This window comes from Mesoplodon bidens, assembly GCF_964165515.1.
Source record: "Mesoplodon bidens genome assembly, chromosome: 14".
Lineage (NCBI taxonomy): Eukaryota > Metazoa > Chordata > Mammalia > Artiodactyla > Ziphiidae > Mesoplodon > Mesoplodon bidens.
Window position 1 is genome coordinate 42908310 of NC_138170.1, and position 12598 is coordinate 42920907.

The 12598-nt window shown below is 35.2% G+C and overlaps 1 protein-coding gene and 1 long non-coding RNA gene across 2 annotated transcripts in view; one reads left to right on the forward strand and one right to left on the reverse strand.

The window, feature by feature from the left end:
* Window positions 1–12598, reverse strand: part of LOC308628160 — a 211697-nt gene that overhangs the window by 176798 nt on the left and 22301 nt on the right. The gene's annotated exons all lie outside the window — the stretch shown is intronic.
* The window catches only part of PNPT1 (polyribonucleotide nucleotidyltransferase 1), a 39093-nt gene that overhangs the window by 16205 nt on the left and 10290 nt on the right, over window positions 1–12598 (forward strand). Inside the window, exons 12-18 of the mRNA XM_081254820.1 lie at window positions 493–589; window positions 1040–1142; window positions 5233–5303; window positions 7298–7334; window positions 9505–9571; window positions 9657–9746; window positions 10928–10981. Coding sequence (XP_081110946.1) covers window positions 493–589; window positions 1040–1142; window positions 5233–5303; window positions 7298–7334; window positions 9505–9571; window positions 9657–9746; window positions 10928–10981 — 519 coding nt within the window. The remainder of the gene's footprint in view (window positions 1–492; window positions 590–1039; window positions 1143–5232; window positions 5304–7297; window positions 7335–9504; window positions 9572–9656; window positions 9747–10927; window positions 10982–12598) is intronic.

Below are 12598 nucleotides of genomic sequence, written 5' to 3' on the forward strand. Positions count from 1 at the left end.
GCGCATCCGGAGCCTGTGCTCTGCAAGGGGAGAGGCCACAACAGTGAGAGGCCCGCCTACCGCAAAAAAAAAAAAAAAAAAACTAGTCTGTAGGGATTTGTAACATATAAAAAAAAATTATTCCTCTATTTGTGGACTAAGATAAAAGATCCTAAGGCAAAACAGTTAAGGAGACTACTCTTAAAAATATCAGTTAAACCTTCTCATGATATGGTTGGCTAGATTTGTCAGATAACAATGTCATAGCTGATTTCAAAGCACTATTGTTCTGGTAGAAAGCAAACTAAGTTCCCATTAACAGTGCATTTGAGGTATAATACTTGTGTCTCTCCTACTTAAAAACATTTAATTATCTACTTTGAGGACTAAATGTTCAGAGTCAACTCCCTTGGCTTACTGCCATAGTTAATTTATTTGATACTGTGAACTTAAGAGAAATCTTATCTTCCAAAAAGAGAAAATCTTTGTTTTGGTTTGTCTTTTCTTCTATAGAAAAATTTCCAGAAGTTGATTCCTATGAAATAATAGAATCCTTCAATGTTGCTGCAAAGGATGTTTTTAGAAGTATTATTTTGAATGAATACAAAAGGTAAACATATCCTTTTTTGATGGAATTGAAGGCAAGTTTCCTCAAAAGTGGCAACTTGCTCAAAGCAAGAGACTTTTTTTTTCAAATAACAGGAAAGAATTATATAATGTTTATTTTATAAATGGATACCTGTGAAGAGTGTGTGCATTGGGTAGATGTGTTCGTCTCTCTGTGGGCCTCGTATAGAGCATTGCTTCACAGCTGTGACTGCGTGTTAGAATTACCTGCAGAACTTTTTAACAATATAAGTGTATGGGTCACAACCCCTGAAATTCTGATTCAGTGGGACTTAAGATGGGGCCCAGGTATCTCTATTATTTTTTTAAAGTTCTACAGGTGATTGTGACATGCAGTTCAAGTTGAGAACTTCCTGGTAGGATTCAAAAGATAATGTGTGATTTTTCTGACTTCCAACACTGCTTTACTTAATTATTTCCTTTATTACTGTAGGTGTGATGGTCGAGATTTGACTTCACTTAGGAATATAAATTGTGAGGTAGATATGTTTAAAATTCTTCATGGATCATCATTATTTCAAAGGGGACAAACACAGGTAATATACGTAAAAAGCTACAATTATTTGCCAATACAGGATTGCTTAATTAGTTCTAATAGAAGTACATTATGTAGGTTTTTAGCATATGGAATATATTATCTATTCAGAGTACTTTGATTTTTTAAAAATGTTTAACAGTCAAGATAATGAACATATCAGTCGTCCCCAAGAGTTTCCTCATGCCTTTCTATAGTCTCTTCTTCCTGCTCCCCTCCCTTTCCTTAGGCAACTACTGATCTGCTTTTGTCACTGTAAATTAGTTTGCATTTTCTAGAATTATCTGGTATTTTTATTACATTTTTCTTTTAATCTTAAGTTCACAAAATTAAGTCACTCATACTCCTCAGTTTATGACATATTGGCATTGTTGGTCTATGGCCAGGCCCTCACTTTTTTTCTCCATTTAGCCTGAACCTTAGTCCTATTCTTTTCCTTTACCTATTCCCTTATATTTAACATATATGTGTATGCATTGTTTCATGTATTGTATTATGCTTTATTTTAATTATGTTAGTCACTAAGTTTGCCCATCTAATGGGTACAAAGTGGTATGTCATTGCTTTCATTTGTGTTTCCTGACGAGGAATGAACATCTCTTTATATGATAGCCAATTAACATGATAACTGTATAAACCATACCCTGGGGGACTGCATACCTCCAGGGCACTCTTTTCACACAGATAGTGTCCCTAGAGTTGAGCAGAGTGGTAGCCCTAGTTAAGGTTTGCTCTTTTGTGAATTATCTGCTCATATCCTTTGATCAATTTTTTTTCTTTTTTTAATATGGTTTACTGTCTTTTTCCTTTCAATTTTCACTGAGTTCTTATGTGTTTTAAATATTAATCCTTTTCAGTAACCATAATTTGTATGTATCATCTCCCTCTTTGCCATATGTCTTTTAACTTTGCTTGTGGTAGCCTACTAACTATAAGCATACCTTGGAGATACTACAAGTTCAGTTCCAAACCACTGCAATAAAGTGAATATCACAATAAAGCAAATCACACAAATTTTTTGATTTCCCGGTGCATATAAAATTTATGTTTTATACTACACTGTAGTCTATTAAGTGGGCAATAACATTACATCTAAAAAAAACAATGGACAAACCTTAATTTAAAAATACTTTATTGCTAAAAAATGCTAACCATCATCTGAGCCTTCAGCAAGTCATAATCTTTTTGCTGGTGAGGTTTTGAAAATTTCGAGAATTATCACAATGTGACACAAAGACACAAAATGAACAAATGCTGTTGGAAAAACGGTGCTGATAGACCTGCTTGACACAAGGTTGCCACAAACCTTCAATTTGTAAAAAAAGCATTATCTGCAAATAATTAAAAAGTTAAACACAATAAAGTGAAGTGTAGTAAAATGAGGTATGCCTGTATATGTATATTCACTGTTCTACAGTGAACCCAAAATCTTTACTTTTGAGGTCTTCTTAAAGAAGTCCTCCCTTACCCCAAAGTCACAAAATTATGCACCTACTTCTTCTATTAACTTTCTAGTTTTAGCTATTAAATTTAGACTATTAATCTATCTTGGAGTTTATTCCTATACAAGATATTAGGTAGAACCCTCCAGAGTGAGCCAATTTTGCAACACTGTTTACTAAAAATTCATTTTTTCCATTGATTTGTAATGTTACCTTATCATATTCAAAGTTTATAAATACATGTTTGAACTATACTCTCTTCCATTGTTCTGTGAGTTACCTGGGCCAGTGTCAAACTGTTTTAATTATTATAGTTTTGGGATATATTTTAATATCTGAGGGGCAAATCCTCCCTTTTTATTCTTCCTTCTCTTCCTCCCCCCCAAATTGTCTTAGCTCTTCTGTTACATTTGTTCTTTCATCTAAATTTTAGTATCATATCAAGTTCTGAAAAAAATCTTTCTATCCAATACGATTTAGATTGGTTTTGCACTTAATTTACAGAATGAGTAAAAAATGATATTTTTACAATTTCAATCACAGTCTTTACAATAAATATAGTTTACCTCTCCTTTGATTTGGGTTTTCTTTTATGGCTTTTAATAAAATTTTTAAAAAATAACTCTATTAAATTTTGTATACTTTTGTTAGCCCTTCTGACAATCTCTGTCTTTTAACTGGAGTGTTTAGTCCATTAATGTTCAATTTAATTATTGAGTTTAGTCTGTCATTTTATTATTTGTTTTTGTTTAGCCCCTCTGTTTTTTGTTTTTCTATTCTTTCTGCCTTTTTAGATTAATTGCATATTTTTTAGATCTCCATTTGAACTTGTCTGTTTGCTTTTTAGCTATACCTCTGTGTTATTTTACACTAGTTACTACAGAGAATACAGTATACATTCTTTTCACAGTCTGTTTACAGTTAATTTTTTTCACTTCACACAAAATGAATAAAGTTTGCAACCACTTAGGTCCATTTGCCCCTCCTTCCATCCTTTATGCTGTAGTTGTCTTATGAGTTACTTCTACATGTGTTATAACTCCACAAGGCAACATTATAACTTTTATTTTAAACAGTTACATACTTAAAGAAGAGGGAAAAGATAGTCTTTTATATTGACCCACATATTTACCATTTCTGATGCTTTTTTATTTCTTCCTGAAGATCCAAGTTTCCATTTAGTATTATTTCGCTTCAATCTGACAAGATTTCATTTAGTATTGTCCTATGGATGTTCTGATAACAAATTCTTATTTTTCATTTATCTGAAAATGTCTTTATCTTTTTACAAAGAATCTTTTGCCAGAATATAGATTCTGGGTGGATGCTTTTTTCTTTCAGAACTTAAAGAAATGGTCTACTGTTTTTTGTTCTCCTTTTCTTTCTGATGAGAAATCAGGGCTCATTCAAATCATTGTTCCCTGTATGTTATTTTTTGTTTTCATCTGGGTGCTTTCAAGATTTTCTGTCTTTGGTTTCAGCAGTATGACTATGAAAAGTGTGGTTTTCTTTTATTTATCCTACTAAGAGTTTCTTGGGCTTTAAACCTATAAATTTGTATCTTTCATCAAACTTGAGAAATTTCAGCTGTAATTTCTTCAAATATTTTTTTCTATCTCATTCTCTCTTTTCTCTCATTCTGGGGTTGCAAGTACATATATTTAGTCCTTTTGATGTTGTCCCACAGGTCCTGGAGGCTATGTTCTTTTTTCCCTCCCTCGTTGTTCTGTAGAGTGAGCAATTTCTTCTAATCCATCTTCCTGTTCACTGACTCTTGCCATCTTCTTTCCACTATGATTTATTTTTCAGTTCTAGAATTTCTGTTGGTTCTTTTTTATGTCCTTGAATATAATTATGATAGCTATTGAAAATCCTTGTCTGTTAATCCAACATCTGAATCAGCTCAGGGTCAGTCTCTATTCATTTTCTTTTCTCTTGAGGATGGGCCCCATTTCCTTTTGTTGTTTTTTTTTTTGTAGGTTGTATCCTGGATGTTGTGAATGATACGTTGTAGAGTCTTTGGATTATGTTATGTCCGTACAGTCTTCTTAGATTAACCTTATTATTTTTTTTTTCCAATTTTAAGCAGTTAGTTTTATTGGCTGAACCTTTATTGAGGATTCCTTTAGGGTCAGGTTTTAAAATATTCCTCTTCCTGTCCTCCTCCCTCAGCACTCCCTAGTGCTTTACATAGGTAGTCTATGTGATATTAGACTTCTGGATTATTGAGATTTACACATAATATTTATAATGTGTAAGTAATATAATTTCTAATGTTTATGGAATGAATAAATGTTTACTGTACCTTGGCAAGCTTTGAATAGAAGGTACTTATCTCATTTCTTTAAAAGCTAAGCGGGTTCTTCAAATGTTTTTAGTTTTCATCTTCGTTGTTAGTAAATTAAAGCCTGAGGAATTTTTTTTTTTTAAAGATGTTGGGGGTAGGAGTTTAATTAATTTATTTATTTTTGCTGTGTTGGGTCTTCGTTTCTGTGCGAGGGCTTTCTTTAGTTGTGGCAAGCAGGGGCCACTCTTCATCGCGGTGCACAGGCCTCTCACTATCGCGGCCTCTCTTGTTGCGGAGCACAGGCTCCAGACGCGCAGGCTCAGTAGTTGTAAGCCTGAGAAATTTTATTTCTTCTTTTTTAGGTGCTTTGTACTGTTACATTTGATTCATTAGAATCCAGCATTAAGTCAGACCGAATTATAACAGCTATAAAGTAAGTTATGTTTTTGGGTTATGATGTTATATAATTCATGTGGTATATTATTATTCATTATTACTTCCTAAAACCTGTATCTCTGTACTTCATTTTTCTATTTACATAATAGTGATTTCAAGGTTTTTTTGTGCTGTATTTGTCTCCTAACTCATTTGTTAAAACAAGTTTTGGTAAAGCATTTAATTCTTTTAAATATGGGTACATTTAGATTATTCTTTATCTCTAGAACCATTCCTCTGGACGGATTTCCTGGGTAATCTTGAATGGATAGGTTTTTCTGTTGAATATTGTAAACAATAGAGCAAATAAATAATAAGCAAGAATCCCAGTTCCCAAAAAGAATCTGGAAGTTGTTAAAAGAAAAAACCTTATCTAATCCCAAAGCACATTTGAATTTGTGTTAAAAAAAATACTTGGTTTTCCTCCACTGTTCCTAAAAAGTCAGCAGTAAAATCACGTTGATCAATTTTAGATGATGAGAATCTATATTACAGTCCCCACCAGCATTTATGCATCAGAGTTCTGGAACTCACAGCCACAGATCTTCCTCAGTGCCTAACAGGGTTGCTTCCCTTTCCTTTATTAAGGGTCTCAGAAGACCAAAGGACTCTGCCTCCCTCTTCCTTCTGCCCAACTGATGAGGATAATCCCCAGTATCTTCAGGATAGCATCACTAATTGTTTTTCATGTACCTAATAAATATAACAATGCAGCTGTATGTATAAGGCTTGAATGTTCATCATAATCATAATTCTTTGTGGTGGGGGAGCTCTTAAGCTTTTGTATTTTAAATTCCCATCTAGACCAAAACATGGTTGCCCTATCCTTCTTCATTTTGACTCCTTCTAGGAGGCAACACAGCTTCATAAGAGTGTGCACTGGGTTTGGCCAGCATACCTCTCTGTGTTCTAGTCCTAAGTCTATAACCTCTGTAAATGAGGGCATACACATCACTCAACCACGCTGGTCTTTGGTTTCCTCATCTTATAAAGTGCAGGTACTGGGCTAATGATCCCTAGCCTCCTCTCTAGCCCCTAAATCTATGATTCCTTTAGTCTTCTGAAGGTGTCTGGTTTTTAAATTTCTTTCCCCAAGGCTGTAATTTATGGTTGTGCAGATTCAGCCCTAGCCCAGGACTTTCTAAATCCTCTGTATGAGAGGTGGCTTTTGTAATCCCACTCAAAGGGGACACTGTTTGTGCCAAGAACCTGTATATGCTTGTCTTTTCCTCAGTTAAAAATAAATCTGGTTTCCTGCTTCCAGAAATTTTGTTACTTCTCATGCTTATTCTCCCCATTGTTCTAGATTCAGTTATAACAGTTCTCTTTTCAAACCCTGAAAAAAATCTTTGCTTGTCAGATCTCCTGATTGCTCTCAGCTATATCATTTCAGTTACTGATCTTCATTTCACATGTTTGGGAGGAAGATCATAACTCTGAGATTTAAGTAATATGTTTATATTTAGGATTCTCACTACGTATTAGTGCTTTAAAATGCATCTATTGTCTTAGTATTCAAATCTGGATATCTAAGTGCTTTATTTTAAGCAAAATTGTTTTCTTAAATCTGTGTAGAATTCATTCAGAAGCCCCAGAAAAAAATACTGTTTCTGGGCCTCCCTGGTGGCGCAGTGGTTGAGAGTCCGCCTGCCGATGCAGGGGATACGGGTTCGTGCCCCGGTCTGGGAGGATCCCATATGCCGCGGAGCGGCTGGGCCCGTGAGCCATGGCCGCTGGGCCTGCGCGTCCGGAGCCTGTGCTCCGCAACGGGAGAGGCCACAGCAGTGAGAGGCCCGCGTACCACAAAAAAAAAAAAAAAAAAAAAAAAATACTGTTTCTGACATTCATCCTTCTAATTCTGGTATTCAATTTCAGACCAACTCTCCTTAATAACCAGTTGTTTCTTAAATCTCCCTTACATCTTTTTTAGTTGTTTATTGAATAAATCTGTATCTATGTGATTTTTTTTAATATTATGCTTTTTGTTTGCAGTGGGATAAAAGATAAAAATTTCATGCTTCACTATGAGGTAAGATGAATTTTTCCCCAACATTTTATTATGAAAGATTTCCAGAATACAGCAAAGTTGAAAGGATTTTACAGTAGATATCAGTATATCTACTACCTAGGTTCTACCATTAACATTTTACTATGCTAGTTTTTTGTGTTTTTGCGGGGGGGGGGTTGTTTTGTTTTGTTTTGTTTTGCGGTACATGGGCCTCTCACTGTTGTGGCCTCTCCCGTTGTGGAGCACAGGTTCCGGACGCACAGGCTCAATGGCCATGGCTCATGGGCCCAGCCGCTCCGCGGCATGTGGGATCTTCCCGGACCAGAGCACGAACCCGTGTCCCCAGCACTGGCAGGCGGACTCTCAACCACTGCACCACCAGGGAAGCCCACTATGCTAGTTTTATCATATATCTATCACTGTTACTTTATTGCTTACAGAAGGAATTTAGAGAGACAAGTAGTAGCTTTCCAACCAACAACTTCCCGTCTGAGTCATACATAAAAGTTAAAGTATAGTAGAGAGTACTGTATTGGTCAAGAAAGAGTTGTAACTGTTCACATGTGTTTCAAACAAGTGGGGCTTTTCAGATACCTCAACTGACAAATCACCATCTCCCTTTAGTTCATTTAAATGTTCATATTTTTACTCATTTGATTAGTAGTAAAAGAACTGAGGTATTTAATGTTAAACTACTTTATATGAAATCATTACATATAATTGAGTTTGTGATTGACTTTATTCACAACTAATCCTAAGGGACCAGATACAACACAACCATATAGCACTTTAGTTTTAGTATTTGAAGCATACATGCTGGGAGGCTAGTGTAACATAGCAGGTCTTTTGAGTGGCCATTGTTGATTGCCCAGAATCCCAACATCTCAGTTTTGTTGAATCTGCTATAGTTAATAGAGAACATTTCATGTAAAAAAAAATATGCTGAGAATATCCATAAACCTGGAGATTCTCACAGGTTTTAAGTCCCTAATATCCTGTTTTGGATATAACCAGATGCTACAGAAGCCACAGAGGAATAGTAATTGATAAGGCACATCCTTTGTCAAGAGCTGAAGAGCACATGGCAATCTTTAAAAAAGGGCACCTGTGAAAAATGCAGCTCTAGCTGATTATTAGGGAAAGAGGAGGGCAGGGGCAGGAGAAAGATATGGGCTGTTATTGCTGTATTATCCCATTTTTTAAAAACCTTTTTATCATAAAATACAGATACTGAAAACCATATAAAACAAAGGATGACTTAATGGGTTTTTATAAGGCAGACACCCTTGTAACCACCACCCAAGTCACAGTATAGAATGTTGCCAGTCACCCCAGAAGCTCCTCCATGTTCTTCATCCCAGTCTTAATACCCTTCTTCCCCTGAAAATAACTACTCCCCTAAGTTTTACAGTAATCACTTTCTTGGATTTTTATTGCACCATCCCTAGGTACTATAATGTAGTCTTGTCCATTTGTTTTAATTTGGTATTTCTTTGTCTCTTTTAATCTATAGGTCTCTCCTCTATCACATTCTTTTCTTTACAGTCTTCCTATTGAGGCCGCAGAGCCATCTGACCTGTAGTGCTCCCCGCAGTCTGGGTGCTGCTGATTGCACTCATGGTGCAGTTCAGCACGTTCCTCTGTCTTTCTGTCTCCTGCAAATTGACTGCTAGATCCAGAGGCTTTATCAGATTCATGTTCCATCTCTCCTTTTTAAAAACATTCCAGATTTTATGGGAAATTTCTCAATTTTTTAAATGACTGCAACTAGTTCACATTCTTTTAAGATGATATATCGATCAAATAAAATGGTTTGCAACCCCTGGCTAAAGTAAAACCCTTACTGAGTAAGATCTGTTTCCTCAATGTGCATTTTTTAAAAATACATACATTTTTGTATTACAAAAATAAAGTATTTTGTTATTGTTAACAATTTAAACATTATAGAAATTTGTGGTGTAAATCCCCATAACCATCCATTTCCCACCCCAGGTCACATAAACACTAGAAATAGCTACTTTTAGCAATTTGGTATATGTTTTAGATGTCCAGACATTTTCTGTGTGTATATGAATGTACTTTTTTTTTTTTTAACAAAAATGAAATTCTACTGTTTTGTAACTTATTATATATATGGGATATCTTTCCATGTCATTTGTATATGTACGTGGTTTTTGTTTTTGTTTTTAAGTTTCCTCCCTACGCAACTAATGAAATTGGCAAAGTCACTGGTGTAAATAGAAGAGAACTTGGGCACGGTAAGTACAAATCTGTATATGTACATGGTATTCTTACAGAGACTTAGCATATTTTTTTTGCTTATTATTTTCTATTCTGATTTAGGTGCGCTTGCTGAGAGAGCTTTGTATCCTGTTATTCCTAAAGATTTTCCTTTCACCATAAGAGTCACATCTGAAGTACTAGAGTCAAATGGTATGGTTTTGAAATATATTTTTCCTAGTCAACAAGAACAGACTCCCTGTTATAGTTTTAGCTTTTCATAAATAATGTTACATTACATTTATTACTACAGTACGCAACCCACTGCAAGAGAAAAATGTGTTTAATCATATACTTATCTGAATCTCTGTTCTTCGCTAATGAGCTGTTTTGAAAACAATATAATATAAAACAAATATTTCTCTTTATGTGTCTTTTACAATAGATCCAGTTTGGGTTATTTGTTTTATTTTTATAAACAAGCCACAGAGCAAGGCCAGCTTGGAGAGAGGAAGGTAAAAATATACAGTGAGCCATTAAGCAGGGAATACCTGTCATATATCACAGATATAAGTAGATATCACAGAGAGAGACTGGGCTAAAAGGTCAAATTTATTTTTTGTTTCAAAGGAAATTCTTTTTTTTTTTTTTTTTTCTGGCAGGGCTGTGTGGCTTTTGGGATTTTAGTTCCCCAACCAGGGATTGATCCCAGGCCCTCGGCAGTGAGAGAGCGCAGTCCTAACCTCTGGAATGCCAGGGAATTCCCAAAAAGTCAAATTTAAATTAAAAATTGGTCCACAGATCAAGGAAAGGTGATATAATCATTAAAGGCAGAAAGAGCATGTGGTTCTCAAACATGTATCAGACATAGATCAGATGTTCATAGATATTTTTTAAAAAACACCAAAGGTCAGAATTTAAACTAGAGACTTTCTGTTCTCTACTGGGTGTGACTAGGCTATAGCTTATGGTCCAGTGAGAGAGCTATAGCCCTGTATCTTTAACTGCCTTCTGATTAAGCAACAGAAGAGGCATGCTGTTTTTTCTGGTAGGTTTCTTAGAATCAGAATCTCTAGCACTGCTGTCCAGTGGGACTTTCTTTAGTGACAGAAATTCTCTCTCTCTGTGCTGTCCAGCTGAGGGACTGAATTTTTTCAAATAATTTAAATTTAGTGGCCACATGTTGCTAATGGCTATCATATTGGACTGTGCAGCTCTGCAGTTTGTGGTTTAGGAAAGGTTGCCTTAAATGCTTTTAAAAAGAGGGAAGGAAAGAATATTGAATATTTAAATTATAAATGAGTATTTGTAAGGAAATAACCAGTAGTAGCAATTTTCTGTATTTAACAAAAATCAGTATTAAAGCAAGTATTTTTATTTCTTTCTTTGTATAGGATCATCTTCTATGGCATCTGCATGTGGTGGAAGTTTAGCTTTAATGGATGCAGGTAAAAGAGTTATGTCTCAAAACTACCAAAGCTTACTTATATACATATACTTGATTAGTATAAAATAAAGGATTTTTTAAAAATTGAATTTTAGTAAGACTTGAAGAAGTCAGATTACAGATTACCAAACCTGGCAGAAGGAAGATAGTTACAAAGTACAACTTCAACTATACAGGTATCTGCTGGAATTCTTATTCTTGGCTAAAAGCAATACACTGAAAATGTTTACTTGGTGACCTTGCGGGCTTTCTGAGAGCTCTGCAATTGATTCCATTCACTAAGGAAGTTTGGATTAGCAAGCAGGAGTATTAGGACCCATAAAGGAAAGTAACTATGTAGTCTTTCAGTCGATTTATGCAAGCCCTGAAAAGAACAATGCCAGTCACCGAAGAGTACACAGAACTTGAGGATAAGAAGGAAGACTGCCAAGTGGTTCAGTATAATTTTTGGATCTGAAACACCAAAAGGGAAAGAGGCAACATGTTAAGAGACTCTGAAAACAGTATCTGCCAGTCACCAATGATGCTATTCAAGAAGAGAAAAGGAAACTAAAGTCACTCAAGAGGCCGCACAAAGAGTTCCCTATAAGTTCATACATTTACAGTACAGAAGAACAGAAGGATAGAAAGGATAACGTAACCAAGGATGAAATGAAAGAATGGTATAAATGTATAATACCATTTCTAACAAGATTAAAATTTAAGCCAAAGCAAAAATGCTAAAGCCAATTAAAGGCATTTTTCTAGTTGTGTTCAGTGGAAGGAAAACATAATCTGATATTTAAAGTAGCTAGTAAAATACCATTTCTATTTTCACCTTCATGCATTCATTCAACAAATCTTTATTGTATGCTACCTCTGTGCCAAGCACTGATCTAAGCTCTTGGGACACAGTGGTAAACAAAACAAAGTTCTTGTCCTCATGGAGCTTGCATTCATCACTCTTATAATCTCATATTGGAAAACACAGAACAAATCCTGAAAAAGGTGAACTGAAAGATAAAAGATCATAAGAGAGTCTTTAACTGCTTTAAATCAGATCTTTAGGTCTAGACAAAAACCCATCCTAAGTAGTGAGAACTTCAGGATAAGATAATTGAACCAATTTGGCAGTATTGGAGAAATCATGGAGATTAGTATACCAATGACACAAAGAATTCTTACTTTGGAAAATAAGAAATGTATTTTCTGTAAAGTATAACGCAGTGAACTTGACAGTGACCCTTGGCAAGACTCTTAAATGGTAAAGGAATAGTATATAAGTATTTTAAGAAAGGAACCAGAAGAGACTCATTTAAAATAAGTCATGCCATAGTAAACTCATTTTCTGTTTTTGAAAATATTACTAGGTTTAGAGTAGAGAGGGAGGGTGCTGCTTGTACGGTGTATCTAGAGTTCAGCTTGGCAGTTAATGACCTTGGCAGTAAATGATGCAGAAATTGAGAAAGGGTAATAAGTATACCATTTATAACTGGTTGAAGGGTGAGCAGCCAGGACTGGATAATCTGATGGGTAGGTCGGAGAGGGGTCTCAAGTAGAATACTTGAAGATGCTCCATCCTAAACCCTGTCCCCTTCAATGTTTTTTGTTATTGACTTGACTAAGGACACTGGCCTTC